The sequence below is a fragment of the Falco biarmicus genome, chromosome 6, assembly GCF_023638135.1.
Source record: "Falco biarmicus isolate bFalBia1 chromosome 6, bFalBia1.pri, whole genome shotgun sequence".
NCBI classification, from domain to species: domain Eukaryota; kingdom Metazoa; phylum Chordata; class Aves; order Falconiformes; family Falconidae; genus Falco; species Falco biarmicus.
The window spans coordinates 81,407,203-81,432,601 of NC_079293.1; the positions used below are offsets into that span (position 1 = coordinate 81,407,203).

A 25,399-nucleotide genomic window follows, 5' to 3' on the forward strand; every position below is an offset into this window, starting at 1 on the left:
CTGCTATTTCTATTACTTCAGGAAATCATTCCAGAGTGAATACTTTTTTCACAGCTGGTCATCATCTGTGGGATGCTAGGATTCTGGGCTTTTTTAAACTTACATGCATTACTTTACAGTGGGTATCTTGTGCTAGTTCAATATCTACTCGCACAGTTGCATCAAGAACTCATGACACTAGATATTTCTTGCTTTTATAGCTTAGAATAACCAAAACCCTCTTTCATGTTTATAAAAATTGCAATAATATTTTCACGACATTTAAATTATACAATTATATGTGCAGTACGAGTTGAATGTGAAACTAATAACAAGATGACATTTTGATTCCCATTAATTTAAAAACTCAATCTTTTGCAGTTTTGTTGCTAGAGAAGATGGAACATGATGACATTTGTAATAAAACTCTGAAGATTACAGACTTTGGTCTGGCTAGAGAGTGGCACAGAACAACCAAAATGAGCGCAGCAGGGACTTACGCATGGATGGCTCCAGAAGTTATCAAGTCTTCCATGTTTTCTAAAGGAAGTGATATTTGGAGGTAAGAGGTTTGTCTGCTGAAGACTGTGTTCAGTAGAACTATGTCAAGGTTTTTGAATAAATTTTTATTTGAATTTTTTTTGGTGGTTTCCTTGGTTATCATCTCAACGTGGCAAGTATAGCTGCTCTAAGAAATATACTTTCACTTCTCAACATCCACTTAATTTGATCTACCTTTAGTTATTCACTTACCAACTGGAGGGAGCAGGAGAGAAAACAGGAAAAAAATTCTTTTTTTATAAAGAAAGCAAGATCTCATTAAGAGAAGCTTTTAAAATAGCTGTTGGTTAAGATATCTAATTGTTTTATCTTCAGTCTTAATATTAGTAGCCATATGCTCTTAATACATTTATATATGATTGATCTCATACTGGTATGATTACATCAGATGTCTGAAAAGTCTCATTCTGTCTAAAGAAATGGGACCTGCCAGTTATTACATGTCTGATAAATAAAAATAAGCTGCAAACCAGAATTCTGCCAAATGCAAACTTAAATTAGTGCTGGGTTTAGGAATCTAGAATATGATCATGTGTAAAAGTGAACATGAGATCTAAGCTTTTACATTTATAGAGTTTGCTTCCAGCAGCTGGAGTGAGAAAAATATATTCAGCACAAATTTGTTTTAACTTGCTCTCTAATTTTAAAGGTGGGGAACTCCCTATATTAAATTTGTGAATTTCTTGTCAAATACATTGTTGTGGATCATATAAATAACATGGCTCTCAATACTGATGTTATTTTTGAGTGATGTAGCATGGGATATATCTATTGTAGAAAGGTAACTTTAGCTTTTATTTAATTCTGGCTTGTGAGTGTGGAAAAGCAGTGATTGCACAATAGGCTCTAAAAGCTGCTGTGCCGCATCCTGAGAAGTCTACATTTCTTTTCTGTTGGAAATGTTTTCTCTCTGAAGGATCCAAGATAGGTATTTGGGGAAGGAGGGGAGGACCTTAATCTGTTTTCTCATGCCGCCTTATGCATGTTCTGTGTTGTATAATTCTTAAATAGGGTCCTATTTTGCTTAGATGCTTGATATTCTACAGCATGAAGTAATACTTCTGGTATTCTCTGGATGATTCTGTATCTGCACTACTGTTTTGTGACACTTATTTGTCGTGTCTGGAACCAGTTTTCAGCATTTTGTTTACATCAGTCTGAGTTGATGCCCAGTTAAGAAACATCTTTGGCTTCATTCTTTTTTTTTCCATTCTTTTTCTTTTTTCTTTAATTTTTTTTCTTTTGCGGGGTGGAGGTTGGGTGTAGGCGTTTCCCTAATCAGCTGTATTCCATGCTTAATTACAGGTCCTGTCCAGTCTTGTTGCTGTGATTTTAGGTATCTGAGGGGGTATGCTTTGGTGCAATTATTTTATATTCTGCTGCAACATTAGTTTACATTTTTGGAACCTACAGTATTTCTCTTCTTCGCCTTCTCTCCTGCACGCCTCTCTTGTAAAAATGTAAGTATTTAGCTCAATGATGGACATCTAACAGGAGAGGTTTTTTAAGTAGAAAGGCTGTATTGTACAGTATGGTTTAGACCTTCTTGGCTTCTAAAGATTTTCTGCTTACTGCACCTTGATCTGTTCTGTTGCTTATCTTTACTCTTTCTTTAAAAGAAAAGCAAATAAAGAATACCCTGGTTATAGGAGTGTTTTTTGTTTTAAAAAGCATTCAGGTTATAAATTTAAGTATGGGTCTCTCCAAGACAAGAACACAGTATTTTCCGGAAAAGTTCTAAACTTCAGTTACACCTATGGAGTGCTGAGTCTCCAAAAGAAATCTGCAGACCTCTTACTGGGGTGGGGGAGAGCAATTGAGGCTGCTCTTGCAGAATCAGCCCGTGCTCAGAAACGTTGTGGGAGTGTTTTCATGCAGAGCCTTCCAGGCTGCATGTTTGCAGGTGTCATCCTAGATAGCAGAACTGGTACTTTCCAGGCCCTGCGTGTGTATCCTTTTGTTTCCCAAACCAGAGTTGGAACTACTGCTTTTACTACTCTTTGGTATATGCTTCCAAATCCCCAACAAGAATTCCACTCTCTCAGCCCTTTCCATTGATCATCACGCATTTCTCAGCAGTCTGTTAGTCTCGGTTTTGTGTATGGAGTCTGAAAGTGCGAATATGCCCGCAGATTTCCAGGTGCTGATGGTGTGCTTCAGCAGTGGGCTTTACAGGAACGTGTGCCTCCATTGTGCGAGCTCTTGGCAAAGCTAGGAAGCACGTCCTGTACAGCAGAATTAGCAGCTGCTTTTGCTTGGCACATTCTTACAATTTTCAAGTGATTCATGTAGCATGTTCAGTAACCTGCTTTAGAAGATGGATTGTAGAGCAAAATAAGCTTTGAGAACTTTTTAATTACTTTTGTTTTTACTAGCTTTTAAAATACGTAAAACCAGCAGGTTATTGCTGGAATGAGATATAGTAAGGCTTAAATCACATTTGACAGCAGGAGAATAGTTTTTAATAATGAAAATACTTAAAAGGACATATTTTTGAAAGTGTATTCATTTTGGTGTTTTAAAAATGTATAATTCAAGCATATTATTTCTGTGTTTTTGGCCTTTTGCTGAAGACTGAGAAGGACATTAGCTTTTGCTCTTATAAAAAAACACTCTTTCTTAGAAGCCATGACTGTATATATAGGACAACTGTACGTGGCCTGGTGAAATTTAGTACACAAAATAGCTACTTCTGTAGTTAAGAAAGTTAATAAGTAGTTGTTGTCCTAGGTAATGGTACATTAGTATCTCCCGAAAACTCCAGCCTGGCAGGACTAGAATGTCTTTAGGGTTCCTCCTCACAGCTTTGCGCCCGCAGTGCTGACTCTTGGTGCTTGGTATTAGGATTGCTTTCATTAAAAGAGGTGCTTTCAGGCTATTACTGTGTTGGTCTGCTTAACATTTTACAACCACCTTCTTGGCACTGTTGAAAACTATTTAGGATTATGAGCTTGAATTGCAAGTGTAACTAAAGCTAATAGTGTGACACAACTTTTATAAAAATTATTTTTAGTTTAATTTATTGTTCTGCTTAACTTCAGAGTTTATGCTAAAATATATATAGAATACTCGGAACAAGGGAATTCCTTGAATTAAGAACAGTCTATGCTTGCTGAGATGGCAGACATTATTTCTGTGTTCTCTGTAAGCAAGCAAATGTAGTTCAGTAGAATTCCTCCATCATGCGTAAAATGTGCGTCATGCATATCATGCAGGAAGTGTTGTACTCATTATGGTCAGAAGTATATAATATTCATTTTTTATATAAATACAATATGTTCTATTTATATAAAAATATAAATATTTTTCTATTGGAAGAAAATACCACTGATTTAAAACAAAATTGGAATTCATTATTTTATCCTTCTTCAAGTATACAAGCAACTGCAGAGGTTAGACTGGAAAAATCTGGGAGGAAATTAGTAAAAATCCCAAGACTTCCCCTTTTTATTCTGTTTTCTTTTTTTTGGAGGGGGGGAATAGACCGCATTCCTCAGGTTTTGATTAATTGTTAGCACTGTAAATTCATTATTTTTGTAAGATTTTGTGATAGGCAAAGCTTCTTAGATCAACAGAGTGTAGGTAAACAAAACACTGCTGATGTTCATGCTAGTATTGCGTGATTTGCTGTTTTACTATTTATTGAAGTGTTGTTGTAAGGTCTTGTAATAATGCTGAATGACTTTTTCTCATTAAGGGAGGGAGTGATAGAAAAGCTTAACTAGTGTGTGTTCTTCCTGTCACATCTGCTGTGGTTGAGGTGATATTTCTGGTACTAAGGGGTACATATTAAGTGGCGGGGTACATAGCCCTTCCCTTCCCCGTGCTGTATGTATTTCTCCTCATGTAGGAGAGTTCAATCTGTTCCTGCAAAACCTGCAGGTTGTTTCTTTAACCACTGGAGAGGAGGGGCAAGAGTGATACTTTCTATTCTAATATTTTTTTCCCCTTTGCCTTGCTCACTTTACTATTCAAAAGCAGCAATAGGTTGTCCTTTGTATCCTTGTTCTACAGATAGTGGTTCCCTGGCAGGACTAGCTTACGTTTTAAAAGGAGTAATTTCTGCTTCCACAAAAACGGCAGTGAAAGCTATCCATTTCAGTGGTGGTAGGAGCTCTGGAGCGACAGCAGCGAGCCCTTTGTAGTGGCTTGGGTCATTCAAGCATGCGAAACGTTGGGCATACAAACCCAAAGAAGGTCAAAGCAACACCCAGCTGCTCTTCTGGTGGAGAGCATAGTAGAAATTCTTCTGATTAATGCTGTTGCAATAGGAATTCCTACGATTCTTGATTTCTGTACCTGACGCTTCAAAAAGATCTCTTCATGCCACCACTTTTCACTGGAAACAATATTGTTTTGTTTGGCTTTTGTTTTTTTTTTTCTACTATGGAGAAATTAGTAGAGAGTGTGTGTGTGTAAACATTTCTCAATCTTGTTGCATCTTCTGTGGGAAGCAAAATGTTAACAACCCTTTATATAATACACAAGGGATAAGAAACGCAAACTTGCAAACAAAGCTGGGGATTTTCTGATGTTTTTTATTACTGTTAGTTTGTTTTTTTAAAAAACGCATGTGCATCTAGAAAAATTGTGTTATATTTGGAAGAGGGAATGGCCTGAATGCTTTGCTGAGATTTCTTTTTTTGTTTGGTTTTTGGTGGGGAGAAGGTTGCCTGTTTTCCTGTCATTCAGACTTCCAGTTGTGAGTTTTACATGATACTAACATTTCTATAATATGACCTTAGGCTACATTTTGAGTAGGAGTGTGAGCCAGTCTTAGTTGCATGCAGTTTGGTTAATCACTGCTAGTGCAAAGGTGCAAGATGACTAAAATAGAGCTGTCTCTTAAAGGCATTCACCACTGACATGGGAAATCCTCAGGAATTTCTGTACATGGTTGGACAGATACTTGTTTGTTCTTGAGTAAACGATGTGTCAGTATTCAGCAAATAACTGTTAAAAAAATTACCTTTTGTAGTTATGGCGTGTTGCTGTGGGAACTGCTTACAGGAGAAGTTCCTTACCGTGGCATTGATGGCCTTGCTGTGGCTTATGGAGTTGCTGTCAATAAGCTTACTTTGCCCATTCCATCCACCTGCCCTGAACCATTTGCAAAACTAATGAAAGGTATATGTGTTGTTTCTTCCTACGTATTTAAATAGTTATGTTTTGGGGGGGTATGGATCCTTGCCTGTAATAGTTATGGGGTTGCAAAATAAACACGTCATTTTATAATGTGCTGTGTACAGAGTATTTTGTTTTTCTTTACGCAGCAGTCTGGTGTTATAGACAGTTGAATGTGTTTCTGAAGAAGTCATACAGCATTACTGTGTACCACACATGTTCTTCAGTGGTGACAGTATGCTTTTTGCTCTAGTTCTACTGATTTCCTTTTACACTCAAATTAATTTTCGTAAACTAGAGGAAATACTGCTGATCAATAGAAGATCAAGATTAAAATCCCAAGGGGAAGAACCGCAAATGCCATTTTTTTTCCTCATTGTTTCTTCCTGATTGTCAAAAATGTTTTGGAAATCCTTTAGAGAGAAATAAGCATGGCTTGCTAATGGCTATTTCCTTGTATTTAATAAATTTCTTTGGTTTATATGTATCCCTTCTGTGCAGTACTGCTAGTTATGCTATTTCAGATCCTAAAGATAAAGGTAAAAAAAGTGACTATTAATACAAAAACAATCCTCTGAGTACACATAGGAAGATGTCACTTTGGTAAATGGAAAAGGAACTAGAGAAGCCTTACAGGTAAAGGGAACGCATTAGAACTTGAAGTACAGTAGCAAGTAACTTGAAATTCATGTAGTTCTTCAAAATGTTCTATGTACTGTTAAAAACTGATGGGATTTTGATAAATTCTAGAATGCTGGGAGCAGGATCCTCATATCCGACCATCGTTTGCCTTAATTCTTGAACAGCTTACTGCCATTGAAGGGGCAGTTATGACTGAAATGCCTCAAGAGTCTTTTCATTCCATGCAAGACGACTGGAAATTGGAAATTCAGCAGATATTCAATGAATTGAGGACCAAGGAAAAAGTAAGTTGATTTTTCCAGTTGCATAGTGGTGGAGGAAGGTTATGTGTGTAGGTGCATTTATGTGATACAGCAGTTTTGAACTTTTGAATTGTGGCTTACCAGTATACTAGAAACCTGATAGCGGAGATACACTTGGCAGGGTAAACTACTTGGAAGAGAGGATTTACTCTCTCATTAAAACATTGTTAATGTAAGTTGCCTGTTCTTGTTGGTAGATATACTATTCTTAAATTCCATTAGTATGTTTTGGACTGTATTTTAAATAATTCTGTAACTGTTTGGCAGCAAGTTTACTTCAGAAAAAAGGTTTGAGTACTGATTTCTCAAATTTTAGACAGTGTTGCTTTCTCCCTTTCTTCCTTAACAAAACCAATAAACAGTTTGGTCTGCTCAAACTACAGATAGAGGTATTTCGGTTGAAGTGAAGTGTTCGGTTTGACCGGAAGCATAATGTTGTTTTAATGAGGCTTATCATATGAATGGCTCATTCAAGAAGTACAGGCAGTTGAAAAAGAAACATATCCACACCTGTCTCCCCAAAGAAAACAGGCTGTAGGTCTGTAAATGTGGCAGGTTGGCTCTTTTTAAAAACTGTTATTTTTCCTTGGATATTTGCATGCATCACTTAACAAACAAGAGTTTATTTACCTCTTAGCTAATCTTATAATCTGCAGATTTTCAGCTGCTGCTGAACATTCTCAGCTGTGGGAATGAAAAGCTTTTCATCCTGTTATATGACTGTATCACATGGCTTCTTTTCCAAAAACGGAATAGTGCTTTTTATCTCCTCTTCCTGGACAGTCTGATAATATTGATCTCTTTCAGTGTTGCAGTTTTGGAAGTATTCCTGCCAGATATTAATAAAATTAAGTCAAACTTGTACTCACGAATCAGCAAATGTGGTTTCTCTTGTCTGTTATCCAGATGCCTGTCACTGTTTTTCTTTCCTTATTCTTACATCATGATATGTTTGTGCTAAATGAATGCCCACTGTTAGTTCTCTTTGCCCTCTCTTTTAGTTACTTTTAACTAGTTTTTAATCGCTCTGAGGTTTATATTTTTCTTTAGACAGCTTGCTAACAGTTGGAATAGGCCAGGTATCCTCTTGAGTCCCTGTTAGAAATGCTTCTATTAGGAACAGATTTGTTCCTTGGTCTTTCTTGCAGTATAGTTACTGCCGAGTATATATTTGTTGTTTTTTGTGATATGGTAATAGATGAAGAAGAAGAAATCTTTATAAAAAGACGTAGTCACTTTGACAAAAGCAAAAATTGAACTCATCTTGCTACACTGTCAGTAGCTTTATCTCTGGCTTCTCATCAAGCACCACAGATGGCTGTTTGTTGACTGTTGGCTGGGCATGGGTGCGATCTTACCGATCTACTGTAATATTAGCCTATGTGGTATCAGAATTTAAGACTGCGGTATCATCAGTGATAACCTTATGTTGTTCCTGTCTGCCTTTTCTTGTACCCTCTGCTTTTCCCTCTTCCATTTCAGTTCACAGAACTGGGCAGGTGTTGTCTGTGTAGCCTCCGCTCTGCCTGCAGTGAGCCTATAGGATGCTGGAGCTAAGCTGTGTGCCTCTGTAGCTGTCGGATCTCTGCCTTTCTGGATGGGTTATAGCCCCTCTACAGAAAGTCGAGACTTTCCTTTTTACTTGCTGTGGTGTCACAAGCCACTGCATTTAATTGCCACAGCTTGCCATAGGGCATAACTCTTTTCTGCCTCTCCAGCAACTGCTGAACTAACCATTTTCCCCTTTTTACTCTGGGAGCAATTGTAACAGTCATTCCCATACAGGTTTTTGTTTATTTTTTTTATTATTTTCTGGAGGTATTAGTCTGGTATGAGATTTCCTATTGAAGAAAAATCTCAAGTTTAGGATAAAGTAAGATGTTGCATAGCTTTGGGAGAAGAGCCATATTTTTGGTGTAAAAGTGAGTTAAGCTTAAATAGGGAGGGGAATAGATAAAATTAATCTCCCTTCTCATACGCCAAAGTAAATGCATCTGCCCTAATTAGGTAAACTTGTTTAAGAATGAAAGCATGTAACTTTGACTTAGAGAAGGTTTTTGTGTGTGTGGGCTTATTTATTTTGGCACGTTATCAATGTTACTGTTCGGTACTTGGGAGAAAGTAATGTCTATGAAGTGTTTATACAAATAATAATAAACCAAAAAACCGTGCATGGGGTCTCATGCCCTGTAAAAGAACTTCTGTAGCTGGAGGAATTTCCTCAAGGGCTTGCTGTAAAGGAACGATGGTGAAGCCACCCACTCCAAGTGAAGATCACAATCTTCTTTTGACAAACATTCTTGAGCAACTTAAATATAGGGTTTTTTTCCTAGCTTCCTTACAATGGGTGTTTTAATTGTAGAGTGGTGTAGAAACATTGCATAACTAATTGCAGTAAGTCTGTTTTTAATTAGTTTATTTGGAAAAGAGTAAATACTTAATCTCTCAGTGAGGAAACACTTTTTCTAGACTGTCTACCTTTTCAATACGGACTCTTTAATTTTTGCCTAGTTACTGAGCTTTATGGACCTGGATTTTAAGACAATGAGAGATGGATAATCAACAGTGTCTCCTAATACATCTTAATTACTGTATTGATACAGTTACAAAGATCTTTTCTATTTAAACTCTGAAGTACCTTTATTCTAAATTTGAATTCATGAGGCTTCTGCTTCCAACCCTTGTTTTAGGTTGTCCAGTTTTGACTGGATGGGAGGAAGGAAATGAGAATTTACAGCAATCTCTAAGTTAGGTGGTTAAATATCTTTTTAAAAACAAAACCATAAAAGGAAACAAAACCAAAAAAAGCAAACCCCAAAACCTTACTTGCTGATGTGAAGGCAGGCTCCTTTGAATTTCCAAGAGGTACAGTTGCATTTTGCAAAAGTGTGTATGTTAAGCAGAGCGGACTTTTTAAAAAATAAAATATTTTTTCATATATTGTGTTGAAACAAGCTCACTTAGAATTACCAAACTGTATTAAATTTGTCAATAATTCCGATTAAATTTGAAAATGGTGAAAGTGTGTGTATGCCATAGCTGTAAACTAAAAACAAGTATCTTTCTGAGGAACAGATACTTTTCACTGAAGCAGTTTGCTTCAGTGCTTATCTGTCTTTTGACATGCGTAGTCTTTTTGGAAAAAACGGAGAGATTGGGTGTGGGTTTTTTTACCCTTATTTGAAGACACCAAAATAGTATAGTTCAGGAATGAATTAATTCAAGACAAAGTGGTGTTAGTAAGAGCAGAAGACCAGGATTTTGTTTTCACAGTATGCGATAAGGAATTGTGCTGGCATACAACATTGCTGGATACTTATGAGCAGAAGTAGGCAGTCTGCTCTGAAAAAAAAAAAACAAACACCAACAAACCACTACAATTTTAAGATTGTACAGTGACAGAATGAATGAATTTTAAATATGAAGAAATTTCTAGTATATCCAGAACTTTTAGCATAGCATCATTTCAAATGCTGGCTTTCCATTTGAATTGAATTTCAGCTTCTATCCAGGTAGAATTTACACAATCTTAAGTAAAAATGAAAAAAAAATCTGTAGTGAGAAACATACAGTATCAGTCACATTGTAGCTTCTTTTCCTGTAGTCTTTTTTGTTAGCAGTATTGACTATAATACTTCTGGGTAAGTCTGTTTCATGTATAATACGCCCCATACTATGAAGGGACATCTACATAAATTTCAGGTATCTTTCAACAGATATTGGAAGCTGAAGTTTAAGATGTTTTTAAGATGGTGGGTTTACAGCTGTTTAGCCTTGGGGATTCATTTACCCTGAAAAATTACCTAACTTCCTTACTGAAGCTTTTCCTTCTCCAAAATAAAAAAAAAATTAAAAAGAGAGGAACTATTCTATGGGATTGATGGTTGGAGAGTCTACATGGTGTAATTCAGTGGTGAGTAGCTGTTTGATGTTATACAGATAACTGCTAGATTTTAATTAAGAAACAGCTGTCTTCTGTCTTATGACTTGGTTTATCCTGTTACACTAATCCTCATTTGGTGTAATGCTGATTGCTTTTCTAGATTGAAAAGTGCTACTTAATACATGGCTGAAAAACAGGAAAGGTTAGAAAATTTAAGATAAAGGCATTCATTTGTCTATTCGTCAGGTCATTTGCTTTATGTTAGTGCATAGGAGCTATGAAAGAGTCTCTAAGAGTCTCTGATGTGAAGTACTTGGAGCACACTTTCTGCTAGGCTATAAGCTGATAATCTTTGATTGGATGTGTTGTCCCCATTGCCAGTGCTTAAGTAAAGCGACTCGGGTTAAATGGTTAAAAAGAAACTGTGCAATGCTTGGTTTGTGTCTGGGTACAGAATCTTGGTTTATGCAGGATGGAGGACTTACATACAATATGCACACACAACCTTCTGAATCTAGTGCATCGTGAAAATAAATCAGAAAATACAACCTACTGTGTGCTTTATATATCCTTTGATACGACCTTCACGTTATTAGTTTTACTTGTGTGACTCTTCAGGAGCTTCGATCACGAGAAGAGGAGTTGACAAGAGCAGCTCTTCAGCAAAAATCTCAAGAGGAATTACTTAAGCGCCGTGAACAACAGTTAGCAGAACGTGAGATAGATGTACTGGAGCGTGAGCTGAACATCATGATATTCCAGTTAAATCAGGAGAAACCCAATGTGAAGAAGAGGAAGGGCAAATTTAAAAGAAGCCGGTTAAAACTTAAAGATGGACACAGAATTAGTTTGCCTTCAGGTTTGTGATTTTTTTTTTTTTAAAAAAAAGTTCACAATATACGTTACGATCAAGTATGCAGGCTTCAGTTCCATGGGTAATGTTTTCAGAATTGGCTACTATTTTAATTCATCATCCAGTCTTTCTACCCTAATAGTACAAAAGGGTATGGTAAGATTTGTATAGCCCACCCCGCCCCGCCCCCCCCCCCCCCCCCCCCCCCTTTTTTTTCCTTTTCTCCGTCCCCTGTCCCAGCCCCCGTGTCCCCTCCAAAAACCACTTTCCTGTATCATATTCTTGTATGTACTAGTCCTGATTTCAGCTGGAAGACTCTTTTACCTAATTCAGCTAGAAGTCCATTGTATCTGGAGGGAAAGGTTACTAGCATGGGAGCCACATGATTTAAGACTGGTTCAAAGTTCAGATTTTTGCTACCTTTTTTTTTTTTGTACGGATAGAAAAGTACCTTTTTATCACATCCTGGAACATTCTAACATGATCAAATACTAGTGCTGTTTACCTTAAACTTAAAATACCTAGCAGAAAAACAGCACTTTGTAAAGGCCGGAGGTACGTGTGTAGTAAGTCCAAATTACATGCTTATTGCAGCCCCAAATACAACACAGCAGTTACGATCTTTGGTGCTTTACTTCTTGCAAGAAAACGCTGTAATAGCAACAGAAGATATTATTTCAGAATACAAATATGGTATAATTTGAATGTTAGAGCATTTAATTCCACCCGTGAATGTATTAAAACGCCCCCTTTGCAAAGGGGATGTGGTTGTATAGTTGGGGTTTTTTTAGTTTCTGGTTCAGTGGTACCTTTTTAACGTTGCCATGAGATGACGCTATGGAAACTCAAGATTATACCGATGGTTAGAAAGCCTTCAGCAGTGCTGATGGAAGTGTGGAAGATGGAAGCCTTCAGTGGCTTCCAGGTCAAGTCTGTCAGTTTAGTACTCATACAGTAAGAATCTAGTCACACTGACACAGGTCTGACCAAATCATACCTGTCTAGTAGTTGGAAAGAGACAGAGGGTAGTAGTATTTAGAATACTATTTCAGCACTAGTAAAATAAATTTATTTTTCTTTTCTTTAGAAGTAATAATAACAGTAAATATAAATCACACTACAGCCTCCCACATAAGCATGTTAGATTGCTTTATGGTGGATCACGAGCTTAAACTAAATATTTGGTCCTTTGTTTCCAGTTCTGATCATATTTAACTTAGTGTTTTTCAGAATATCGCTTACCACTTAGTTCTTTGTTGTCCAGAATCACCCAGATGAACTTGTCTGTGAAACAGTTCTGTTTTAACAATAGCATACAATGTAATTGCACTGGTGATGGGGATTAGAGGGGCATATTGTCAAATTTTATTTCATAAGGTTTTTCCTTCTTGCCAATACTTGCTGTTCTTTTTTTACTACATTGCTATAAATATTTGAAATTCTGTAGTTTGGTGTCTTATTTTTCTGACATGTTGATAGCTACGGCTTCTTTGTTAACGCTGCTTTTTATGTTGTATATGAATTACGTTGTTAAAAAAATAATTAAGGCAAATCTGATTTCCGTGAATATTGATTGATTGATTTGAGATGAAATACTGAGATTTTTCTTTCCCTCTGTGACAACCAACAAGATTGAATAACAGCTTGTGATGTGGATGTGTCTCAGTTTGGGTCCACTTGGACCTGCCTGCTTTTGGTGATGTTACTGCAAACCTGTCATACAGTGTCTGTGGAGGTGTGAAATCCTGCCTGTTGGACTCAGTGTTTAAATTCTTACATTAAGAGTTAAAGTTTGTCAGCGTTTTTAATAGGAACATCTCCTACACTGGAAAGTCTTAACTCATTATATAGCTTTAATTGTTTTAAGAAGTACAGCATTATAATCACCTGAAGAGTTTTTTATTTAGAACATTAAAACTGATCCGTTTTACTCCCTTATAGATTTCCAGCACAAAATAACAGTGCAGGCATCCCCCAACCTGGATAAGAGGAGGAGTTTGAACAGTAACAGCTCTAGTCCATCAAGTAGCCCCACAATAATTCCTCGACTTCGAGCTATACAGCGTAAGTCTCCACCGTTTCTATTTGTTCATTTGGTCAATAGAGACTGTTTATTCCATATACTCACTGAAATACCCAGAGTGGTATCGGATTCCAGAGAGATTCTGTCTGATTTCTAGGTCCGCTAACTTGTTCTAACATTTGTAACTTGTTCTTTGATGGGAGGGATAATACTGCTAAAATGCTAGCTAATCTTCAGTAATGCAAAATTATTGTGAATGTTTTAAATCATATCTTTCCTTAATCTATTAATCTTCTTGATTAATCACTTTGTAAACTGACAGGGATAAAAGAATGAGGAATCAAAATTTATAGTGTCAATGGGCAAAGCATCACATTTAGAACCCATGCAAGATGGAAAACAAGTTTTTATTAGGTATTGGAATTGATAAAGGAAACCAGTTATGGACTACCAAAGAAAAAAAAAAAGATTCAGAGAATAAGGGTGTCATGTAAGATGGAAAGGCCAGCGAATCAACCAGCAACCCAACTTGCTTATGGCAAGAGAAGCAAGCTTTAAGCAAATATAAACCCAGAAGGAAATGAAGAAGAGAGCTTGCTTTAGTTTTTTTGAGAACAAGAGAAAGACAGAAAAATAAAATTGTCAGTACACGTGTAGATTTACATTATTCTATGTAACCAGATGACAGAAGGAGAGGTGTGTTCATGCTCATGTAGTGGAGGTACCTTGTATGGAAGAGGACTGTGCATATTGTTACAGTGAAGCCTGCATTTATATTTGGGAATGACATATGTAGAGATAAACAGTTCCTACAGGATTCACTGCATATGTACTGTCTGTTCTACTGTGCAAAGCAGATTGTCTAATTATCCATATTCAGCATGGAATGCCTTAAGCTTCTCTATATGAAATCAGTGGAACCTGTTCCAGCTGATTGCTTGTGGATGGTGTCTGTCTTCTCTTGCAAGGGTAGTCGCCTCTGAGGGAAATTACTTCAGAATCTGACTTTATCAGATGTAAATAAGGAGGAGGGGAAACCAAAATGCATGGGGATTTTCTTTTCTGCATGCTGTTCTGTAGCTAGTATATGAAGTTTTATTTATTATTGACCAGCCTGAAACTTTCTTTAGAAGTTTGGATAGAAACCAGATCACTCATCTCCTTTGGAATACCTCTGCCTTATGAAATCCTTTTCATTATTCATGTCTAAAGGAGAAGTGGTCTTTTCTGGCAGTAACTTTATTTTTTGTTTGAGCTGTAACTGACACAGTTCCGTGGGCGAAGACCATTACTATCCATGTGTTACAAATAAAGGAGAGAGGTGGACAAACCCTTTCTTAATGAAAATTTAAGATGGAAGGAAAATTACATAAATTATTTTTCAGAAGTTAGCTGACAAAGTATCTGTGTTGATAATGGTTTCCTGACTTCAAACCATGTGGTGGGTTTTTTGGTTGTTGGGGTCTTTTTACTGCAGAAAGGTAAGAAATGTTTTTCTTAGTAAAATGTCATAATTACATATAAACAGGACTGTCTCATTTTACCTTTGATTCTCCTTGCTCTGTATGGAAATGCTTGGAAATGAAGCAAATTTCAAAATCATGCCAATACATGACAACTTAAGGGTGTTTTTTGGTGGTGGTTTTATTTATTTATTATTTTTTTTTTAAAGCATAGCCATATGTAAGCTATAGCAGTACCACTCCTTGCATATGTGCTAAGTGTCACTTGGGATTTTTCTTTTTTTCTTTTTCTTTTTTTTTCTTTTTTTTTTTTTTTCATTTGAGCAGGCATTTCTGTTTGTAGGACTAGAACATACAAAACAAGATAAAGGCTCTCCTTTAAAAGTACACTTCTGTTTCTGAGTTTGGATCCCTAGACTTTACCTAAAAGCTTATCAGATCTCTCAGGAGTATCTACCTGAAACAATTTAGCTTCCACACCCATCTGCACCTGTGCAAAATAAAGTCTCTTTCCCACAATAATGTTTTATCTTGATTTAACTTCAAAGTGTCTTTGTTTCAAGAAGACTTGCTCAAATACAGGTGATTTGAAGAGGCATATCTAAAAATTGGTTACTTGATTGCTTCACTTTGTTGTGACTCTAGCTTCCAATTCTAGAAGCTTTTTAAAATTAAAATAAATATCTAGTTAATTGTAAATCTTGTTATTAAAACAAATTTCAACTGACTTTGAAAGGTGTTTTAAAGGAAGGAGGAAAACCAGTAAGATACATATTCCATAGGTCCTGGAATGTGGTTGAAAATGGGAGTGTAAAGAAGGTAAGTAGAGTGCCATACTACAGGGAAAGCTGTGCTGGCAAGGTGCTGTACGGTGAGGCAGGAGGAGAATCCTGTGCAGTGCAGGAGCAGCAGAACCACAGGCATGTACATGAAAGTCTACTTGCCCGGGTTTGGTCCTAGAAAGAGGATCCTCTAAACCCTACAGTAAAAACCTGCTATCAAAAGATGCTTAATGCCTTTGTAGGTTTGGGCTTTGTGACCCGAAGATAAGAATATATGGGAAACAGTTCCATTTCTGAAATCAGCTTGACTAAGTTCTCTACTACATTCTCTTAATTTTTCCTCAGTGATTCCCAAAACAGATACACACACAACTAATGGCCGAAGAAACAGTGTATATGTGTACCAGCAGGATGTAGATATCACAAGTGAATATGAACTTCCCAGTGGGGTTATGAAAAAAGGCAAGATTTCATTATGTTTCAAAGGTGCTGGTTCTGTTTAACTTAACAGTTGAGACAGTGACAGACTAAGCATTTAATGAAGGTTAGACACTTTCATAGTATAATTAATTTTGGCTTAGTGAGAAAGAAAACATTCATCATTGTCACAATTGGAATATTCTGTTTCATTTGATACCAGTTGTTCCACAGCATATATTTTCTTCATTGGAATTTAAGTGCTCAGTCTAATTCACTTGTCTGAATTACCTACATATAAGGTTCTCAGTTAAAGAGAGCATGGAAAATATGATTGTTTTGCTGCTTTATCTTTAATTGGGGTCTCTTGTCAGCTCATAAATTATTTTTCTTGCTTGCTCATCTTTTTGCATCAGTGCAGTTTGTGTGGTGGTTTTTGTAAAATAAAATCTCAAATTTTGTCTACACTTCATTGTGTAACTGTGTCAAAATGGTTTTGCAGTGGAGAAAATAATCTGTTCTGTCAAAATATTTTGATTTTAAAAATACTATTTATTTGTGTGGTTTTTTGTTTGTGCTTTTAAATCCAAACTCTAGTAACTTCAGATGAAAGCAACAGAACTTGGGGAAGGAGCACAACTTATCACCAAGAAGAGTTTGAAGATGTGAAGAGAAGTTTCAAAAAGAGAGGTTGTACATGGGGACCAAGTTCAGTTCAAACAAAGGATCGTGCAGATTGTAAGGACAAGTATGTGTACTACATCTTGTTTGTTTGATAATACTAAGCGTTCTTGGTAACTGAATCACTAACATAAGTAGTAAGTGAGAGAAGTTCTGCAGTCTCTAGTTACAGCTAAAGCTCAGTCCTAACTTGCAATTAATTTAGGAGTTATGTTAATGGTGGATGGCTCCCCCACATAGACTTAAGGATAAAAACTTATCTTAAAGTTTTAGTGGCGCTTATCTATTACCCTTTGTCTCTGGTTTTTGAGATTTGGAACGTACTGGGAGGCTGAGCTGCTAATGCACACCAGGCATTTATGGCCTGTCTGTCTGTCTTGCCCCTCCTCACATTTACTTGAGGAGCTGCAGGCATGGCCTCCAGTGGGCACTTCCAGTGCCACTAAATAAAACTGACTCACTTTGCATACGTGAAACACAATTCACACCAGCAACATCATTTACACTGATAAAGGTAGGGTGGAAGGGTTCTGAAAAGCAGCTGGACACATTCACTTTCAGATTATTTTTTCTGATTGCTCAAAACTGGAGGTTATCGTTTTTTCTGGAGCAAGAGATCCTTTTCCTTGTCTCTTCTAGTATATATAATTACTTATAGTGCCTTTTTCTTTTTTCTTGGTGGAGACCTCTACTCATTTACCTGTGGCAGTAGTCGGTTCCAGATCATCTGTTAAAACCGGCTTTAGGATATTTTTGTTTAGTCACAATGCTTAATAAATTTCCAATATTTGCGTCATTCCTTTGACACAGTGAAACTATTTTCAAGGTTTCCACCAACTTTTGTTCTTCAGTAGGTAGTCAAGGCCTATTTTTTTCATTGTCTTTCTTTTGTGGCCTGAAATTTTTATGTTATAAGGAATAGCTGATGTAGCACATGTATCAATTTATAATCATACGACTCTGTGCTATCGCATATATATAACTTTTGCTACCTGTGGAAAGCTTTACTGTTTTCGAGTTCTGTTACTGCATGTTTATAGTTTAAAAAGAAAGATATTTGAGTAATTTTCTGTAAAAGCGTATATAAATATAGTATCCTCTGTAATATCAAAATAACTATTGTTATTTCAGAATAAGACCCCTTTCAGATGGCAGCAACCCTTGGTCAACTGTTTTAATGAAAAATCAGAAGGGTGTTCCCCTAGCTTCCCTATTTGTGGACCAAGGTAAGAGCTATTTTTGAAAAAAATGGAAGTTGCCATATCGTGACATTAGGTCTATCGTGGCATTAGATGTTAAAATGGTATTGCTCGAATTCCTCAAGAATTATGCAGACTATTAGAAGAGTAGTCATGCTACAAAAAAACTACGGTAAAAAAATGCAAGTGTTAACATCTTTACATTTCCATCATTAGCAACTAAGAAATATATATAGTGTGTGAGCAGTACCACATAGGGATTTTTGCCCCTGTACATTTTTTAGTTGCCCGTTGATCTGTATATGAGGTCTGCAGTCATCAGGTTTTAGTTTCATCTAAAACCAAACATCTAAATCAATAATTATCTTGTCATTAACGATCATTTAAATGTCTTTAATTGTTAGTGGGCTCTGCACAGTTATTTAAAAAAAATGCTACTCTCTAAGTTTTCAAGAAAAAAATACGTAGATTTCAAACCTTAGTTGTTTAGACAGGATTCTGGGATTTACAGGTAAATCACAAGTAAAAACATACTTAATCCTCTTAGGATCAGGAACCTAATAGACTATAATTTTCAAATCTACACAGTTTCTACTATGCTACAGATTCTCTTATCTGAGAAAATTAAGTTACCAGTGTCAGGAGAAAAACTGTGATATAACTTGGTGTCATACCAGCAGCTAGATTTATGCCAGCTGGAAGAGGAAATGGTAAGGTGCTTGGGCACTGCTCCCGGCCACACACACACCCCCTGCAGCCCCCCAGGAAAGAGGCATTTTCATCTTTGTATATACTGGCAGGGGTATAAATCAAGGCTACCATTAGCTTACTCTAAACCCCTGTATACAGACATTTGGAGATTATAATATACTTTTACATATTTGCATTTCAAATACTTATTCTGTAGCATTCAGTAGTTTACAGTAGAATAACACATGTAAGTCCAATTATACCTTCCATTTTATTTGTCATGAGGTGTGAGATGTCAAATTCATTTTTACTCCAGACAACCATGGCCTAGTGAATTGGAAAATTTTCTAGTAACTCACTGGATTTTGGAGCACAGCTTAATTGAAAGTGTTGCAAAGAATGTGTTCCAGATCTTACCTGGCAGTTTGTGTATAGTACATTACTTCACTGTGGTCCATACACAGAAATATTTTCTGTGTTATTTGAAAAGCACTACCAAAGTCTTGTAAATCCTCAAATATCACAGACAATGCAAAGACAATACCTGTTCTTGAACTGTGTTGGGTGTGTAAAGACTGGAAGATACGTTATGCCCCTCTTAAAATAAAGGTAAGTCTTTCAGATGTGAAAAACATAGTTTGTTCACAGTTAACTTATGCTCAGGAAGGCAAGCTGCTTCTAATAGTTTGCTTTTGACTTGCTAAAAAGGTGAAATTGTAGCAAATGGTACTTCTGCTACTTTAAAGGCTATCAAGAGAACATGAAGATGTTTAGGCTTAGGATACATTTCTGAATCTTACAGTGTGAGTCTCTGAGCTTCTAACTACTTTCTGAAGGGGACATACAGTATACCTCAAGATTAATACTTGTGCAAGTGAAAGGAAATAACGATGTACATATGCAGACATGCAATAGCAAAATAGCTGAATTGCAATCTTAACATATACTGTAATGTTTTATAGGTGTCTGTACTGATAAGAAACTTCTCCCTGAAGGTTTGGACAGTAAAAGACCAAAGCCAATTAAGTTGCCGAATCAGGCCTATATTAATCTACCTCTTTGGAAAGATGATCAGGGAGAGAATACAGTAGAACATGAGAGCTTTGAAGAAGGAACCTCTGCTAGTTCTACAAGTAGTACTCCTCAAATGACACCTACGAACAGTCTGAGCAGGACGCCCCAGAAAAAGAAGACTGATTCAGTTCTGTATGGGTGTGCTGTCCTCCTCGCATCTGTCGCGCTGGGCTTAGATATCAGAGAGCTGAACAAATCACAGGGTCCAGATGAACTCTTGCCTAAAGATGAGAAGAAGAAGCGTGATGGAATATTTCAGCGTGCTTCAAAATTTCGCAGGAGTGCCAGCCCTACACGACTGCAGTCCAAGAAAGAGGAAGCAAATACTCCATCCCTAAATCCAGCTGCAAATACTGTGAATCTTCTGTCTATGCCCTCCATTTCCACAAAATGCCTACTTCAGTCTGACAGTGAAGATGCGTTTGTAAGCACTGTGCTTGGTGATTGTGGCCCATCTAGTGCCATTGATGACTTTTCATCTGAAACCTCTGAAAGTAAGAGAGAGCAGAGGATACACCTGGCTCCTAAAACAGTTTCTACACGATTAAAAAAACAGCCTTTTAATCTTTGTCTGAAACACGAATCTCAAAATGTGCCAAATGATTCCTTTACAAAGTTAAGTGTGTTGGGTCACAGGCGAACCTTATCAGATGGGAACAATTTTCAGACCACAGGTGAGTAATTAAGAACTTAGTGTAAAGGATTTTTAAACACAGAAACAGAAAATGTAGGGAAACTAACCATTTACTAGTGAGTTGCTAAGATTTTTGTTACAGTTACGCGTTAGCTGAGCCACCGTAACAGCGTGTGGGTAAGCCCTCTGTGTCTGAACCCTGAATAAACTAGTTGCGCTTGGAATAGCGTCCTGTTAGGAGTGTTGGTATGGAGATTTAAGGGAAAGAGATGGTTCATTTCAAGGCGATACCTGTTTTTCTCAGGTGTTGCAAAAATAGGTTTCCCTGGTCTTTTCGTGTTGTCAAGAACCTCCTTTCTGAGAAACGTACAATACCAGCATTGTGGCTGAAATAAACTGAGAGTGTCAGGTGCATGCATTGAGTAGTTGTGGACTTCCTGAGACTGAGAATATGCTTGTTTAATTTTAATATAGTTTCACAGTCCACATAGGTGAGTGATTAAGCATCATTTTAGTACTGCACATTTTATTAACTTCAAGAAAAACAAGTCTGGTAAGTTTTGATTTGCCTGCTTGACCTAGAAGCTATGTCACATGTTCCATAAATCCTTAAGATAAGCTGTTGATAAAAACGGTCTTTAAATCTGGTTTCCATGTAAATGGATAAGTTCATGATTAATGAGGTTTTGAAAAGAAGTTCTAAATTTCAATACTGGCATTCTGTGGTGTCTTAAATGTAATATTCTTCACGGTACTCTATGCATATGTAATTACTTATAATAACTGTACAAAATTATGGGGCTTTATTCCAGTATTAATATTCATCCAGTTACTGGGTGGTTAATGCTTTATCTCTTTCTTTTGTATCAATAAAAAATAAACTATTGTGGCCTCGAGCAGAGAGTATAGATACAAAAATGTTACTTGAGCACTGCCGGTCCTCTCTTAGGAGGTTCCCCATGGATGTACAAGCCCCTTAATTTTTCAGGTGGGGGGGAAGAAGCCACTAGTGATTATGGCAGCTCAGTTTTACAAATAGCAAAGAAGTCACATGGTTTAAATTGGCTCATTTTGTTTGGCCTTTCCTTTCCCCTAGCTAACGGATTTGCTTCAACCGATGATGTCTCCACATTACCAGTTCTGTCAGTTACTGGAACTCTGCACTCTCCGTCTGTTCAACAAAGAAGCAATCACGGTGGTGGTTCAACTGAAAAGCAGAGCGCTGTCAATAGTATAGCAAGGCCTCGACCTTCTTCTCTAAGAAGTAAAATTGATGCATGGCAGATTATTCCACGTATTATTAAATCAAACTCTAAAGACTCTGAATATTTAGAGGGCAATGTAGATCCAGATGTTAACTTGTTGCCAGATACTGAGGAAAGAACTAACTGCCACATGCCCTCATTACTTGATATTGATGTGGAAGGTCAAAACAGAGACTGTACTGTGCCTTTATGTAGAGTGAAGAGCAAAACTTGTCGGCCATCTATATATGAACTGGAGAGAGAGTTTCTGTCATGAGTGCCTTTCATTTTAAAAATGTTTGCTTTTTAAAGGGGAACAAATGCAAAATTCTTGTCCATCTAATGCTTTGTGCTGCTGTTTTCTGATGTACTGTGACAAATAGTACCAAAATTATTAAATTGGGCAGCTAATTAGGAAAATGTAGTGGACGCCTTTTTCGAATGTTCCTTGGAATCCCAGCTAATAACTCTAAAAGCACAATGCTGCAAAATGGTATTCTAGATTAACTTTATAAATATATTTTGAATGACTAAAAGAACATATCCACCTCCTCCTGCAGTGTCACGGAAGTTTTCTTTAGGTTTGAGGGGTTTTGCTAGATATTTAACTTCTGCACATTGAAAAAATGAATGACATAACAGTAAGGTTGAAGAAGAGTTTTGCCGAAGAAGTGGCTGTCTGCACCTTGCCTCTGTGGCCTGTAGAATTAGGGAGTGGGGCAGGGGATTTAAGGTGCTGGTGCGGGAAGCTCTGTTCACTCCTCGTTAAGTAGCTGGTTACTTTTCAGCATTTGATACTGAAATTGGCTAAGGACCAGCAGCTGAGTTTGCAGTCTTTGCCCTTGCTTTTTGTGAGAGCTTTCAACTGTGTGCATTAGTTTCTCCAGAAAGTTACACCACTTGTATAAACACCTAGGTTTCAGCCACCGTACTGATTTGAGAGGGTAAACCAGTATTGCGATTGGATTAAAGGTATTTGACATACTTTATAATGTGAAACAACATTCCTTGTTAGGTAAGGATACACTGGAACATAAATATTTGTACTCTTAAGCTTTTGAAGACTACAGTGTTTGCACTGAAAACAATATTCTTGGTTCGGGATTTTTTGTTTGTGGTGGAGGGGTTTGCCCCCATTCTTGTTTTTTAAACTCTGCTGCACCTTGTATTGAGGAAAGATGATGGGTTTTAAGGATGATTGGGCTTGATTTTAAGTGAGCCAACAGTGCATTTTACTGCACTCAAATTTTAAAACTGCAATAATTTAATATTACATCTTTCAGTATGATTTCTGTAGCTTTTCTTCCTAAAGTTACTACTGAGTGCTCAGTTGTTCATATTTAGGAATTAAAGGACAGAAACAGATATTCTTGACTGGTTTTCAGTGATAGAAGGGTTCCAGAAAATTGCAGATAGTTAATTGGGGGGGGAGGAACATTTAACCCGATGACACTGACAGTTTGGGTTTTTTTACAGTATCACTAAGTGATTAAATAAAACCAACTGTATAGTTTACTTTCCCTGCTGAAAGCATTTCTAGAATTAAAGGAATATCCCTCATATTCCAGTATTTGAAGTCTTTAATTTTACATATCACTTGATATTTAAATAGTCTTCACAAATAAAAATAGGTAATGTTAGAATAAAACTATGATATTGCCACCAGAACACTGTTTTGTTGAGACCTTTGTTTTACACGTTTTCTTCTCCTTTACTCTGGGGTCTGGGAGTTCAGTTGTTCAATAAAATACACAATTGCTTAAAGCTTCGAAACCAAGGGATCAAAAAAGAAAGTGTCTGGCATGCTGTACAGTGGCTACCTTGAGGGTGGCAGATAAATACATACAAAATCATGAAGTCTTAATAGCACAGAGCAGAACGCAGAAAATGCAACTTCCCAGCTCTCAAAGTGAATATAGAAAAGGATTTCCTTAAAGTATTAGTTTACCAAAAGTAAAGACAAAACCACTAGTTGTCTGTAAAACTAAATGCTTGCATAGCAGATTAAGTTATTACATTTTGTTCAAACCTGTTTCTGTTCCAGTATTCTTTGTCAACGTGATTCAAGTTGCGTACTGTTCTTTGCCCTTTCTTTAAACTTTAATTTCATCAGAACACTTTAATAGATGAAGTCTTAATATGAATTGTTTTCATAAAATAAAGTCAGGTAATGCACATGGATCAAATTTTAAGTATAGCTTGATAGCAGATTTATCTTCAAGGCTTAATTAGAATTTTGGAGCATTATGTGTATTTCAACTCTTTCTTTATCAATTATTCCTGTGTAATACTGAGAGAAAAGGAGTTGATTGTATTACATGTTTCTGAAGAAAGTATCTCTGTTTGGCTTTCTACAGGAAAATCTCAGGTGCTGAAATATTTTTACTTGTAAACTTCTGTTAAGTTCTGTACTTGTAAGGCTTATATAATGTTAAATATTAAATTTTTCACCCAGTGTTTTGTAATCAGTAGTATGAGCATAAAAAGCCCTTTGAGTTGTATTGTTTTCAGTTATCAGTGACTTATCTCTCTTTTAATTAAACAAAGATTTCTATTCCTGTTCAGTGGGTAATTTCCCATAGGAGTGGGACATGTGATATGACCAGCCCAGTGCGTTGTAGGTAATTTAGCAGTTTGTATTCCATCTCTTATTCTAAGACTGTTTAGGTAAGCCATCTCAAATATTTCTCTTACGTGATGCAGGGTTTTTTAAAGCTGTAGCTGTAACGCTTTATAATTGTTTTTATAGTTTAAAATTATAGGCCAGTCTTCACTGAAATTAAAAAGAGAAAAAGCAAAAATTACTGCAATCATGGTTTCACAGTCTGTATTTCACTTGTCACCAGAGAAACTTTCTATAAAGGTATGGGATTCTGGTATGCCTTAGGTGATCTGTCTTGGTTAAAAGTATATTTATTTCAATGTAGTTTAATACCCTGACCAAATAATAATTTATGTTGACTGTTTTAGCATAAAACTGAAGGTGCTTACACTACAAAGATTAAGATAAACACTTGACGTGCTGTTTTACAAAACCTGATGATTTAAATGTTTTTATTTAAAAAAATAAATATTTTGTAGCTCCTGTATTGCCAAGTGACCTGAATTTTCTTGAAAAATATATTTTAATGCTTTCTTAACAAGTATAAAGGAGTTCTCTGGTGAATAACCAGGAACTATAGACTATGGGCCACCCAGTTCTTGAAACATTAGAATGTAATTGTTACTTTAATTATCCAGTACAGTAACGTGAACGTTCCTGTAATTTCATGCAATTAATGTGGGCAGAAATATACGGTGTAAGCTTGTTCTTTCTTTCATGTGACTATAGTATGTCTTTTGATGCTTTTACAATGTTGGCTGGGTAGCGATAGAGCAGTGGATAGAAATACATTCTGCGTCTGATTTAGCATCAAGAACACAGGTAAGGAATAACATACTTCTGTTGTGGGGTTTTGGCGGGGAGAGTTTGGTTTTTTTGATTTTGAGGGGGGCATGATACTTTGTTTTATTTGGAGTTGGTTTTAGGCAAACGAAACCAGTATTTTCCTTGGAATATTTTTTTTTTTTAACACCTTCATTTGTGAACTTTCCTCTTCTTTTCCCCCTTTGTGCCACGTAGCCCATCTTTCAGCAAGGAGAAGAGGAAGTATCCATGTGTATGGTGGCAACAGGCGAGGTGCAGCAAAGCCTCTAGCGGTGCAGTGAAATTCAAAGCTCTACACTCAATCTTACAAAGACATGTCTGCCTAGAGCTTTCGGGAAGGCTGGCTAGATAACAAATTACGTGGCCTGTGAGTGTCAGTGTCGAGCCCAAATCATAAGCCAAGCTGCACGGGCAGTTAATT

The 25,399-nt window shown here is 36.7% G+C and overlaps 1 protein-coding gene across 3 annotated transcripts in view; it reads left to right on the forward strand.

The window, feature by feature from the left end:
• The window catches only part of MAP3K21 (mitogen-activated protein kinase kinase kinase 21), a 43,470-nt gene extending 18,830 nt beyond the window's left edge, over positions 1-24,640 (forward strand). Inside the window, exons 2-11 of one of the 3 annotated variants that reach the window (XM_056343729.1) lie at positions 361-541; positions 5,519-5,667; positions 6,415-6,590; positions 11,110-11,350; positions 13,286-13,408; positions 15,958-16,098; positions 16,627-16,777; positions 17,842-17,936; positions 19,562-20,347; positions 21,404-24,640. In XM_056343729.1, coding sequence (XP_056199704.1) covers positions 361-541; positions 5,519-5,667; positions 6,415-6,590; positions 11,110-11,350; positions 13,286-13,408; positions 15,958-16,098; positions 16,627-16,777; positions 17,842-17,936; positions 19,562-20,347; positions 21,404-21,828 — 2,468 coding nt within the window. In that variant the 3' untranslated portion in view covers positions 21,829-24,640. The remainder of the gene's footprint in view (positions 1-360; positions 542-5,518; positions 5,668-6,414; positions 6,591-11,109; positions 11,351-13,285; positions 13,409-15,957; positions 16,099-16,626; positions 16,778-17,841; positions 17,937-19,561; positions 20,348-21,403) is intronic. The other 2 variants (XM_056343730.1, XM_056343731.1) reach the window with 2 other exon arrangements.
• Positions 24,641-25,399: the final 759 nt, after the last annotated feature.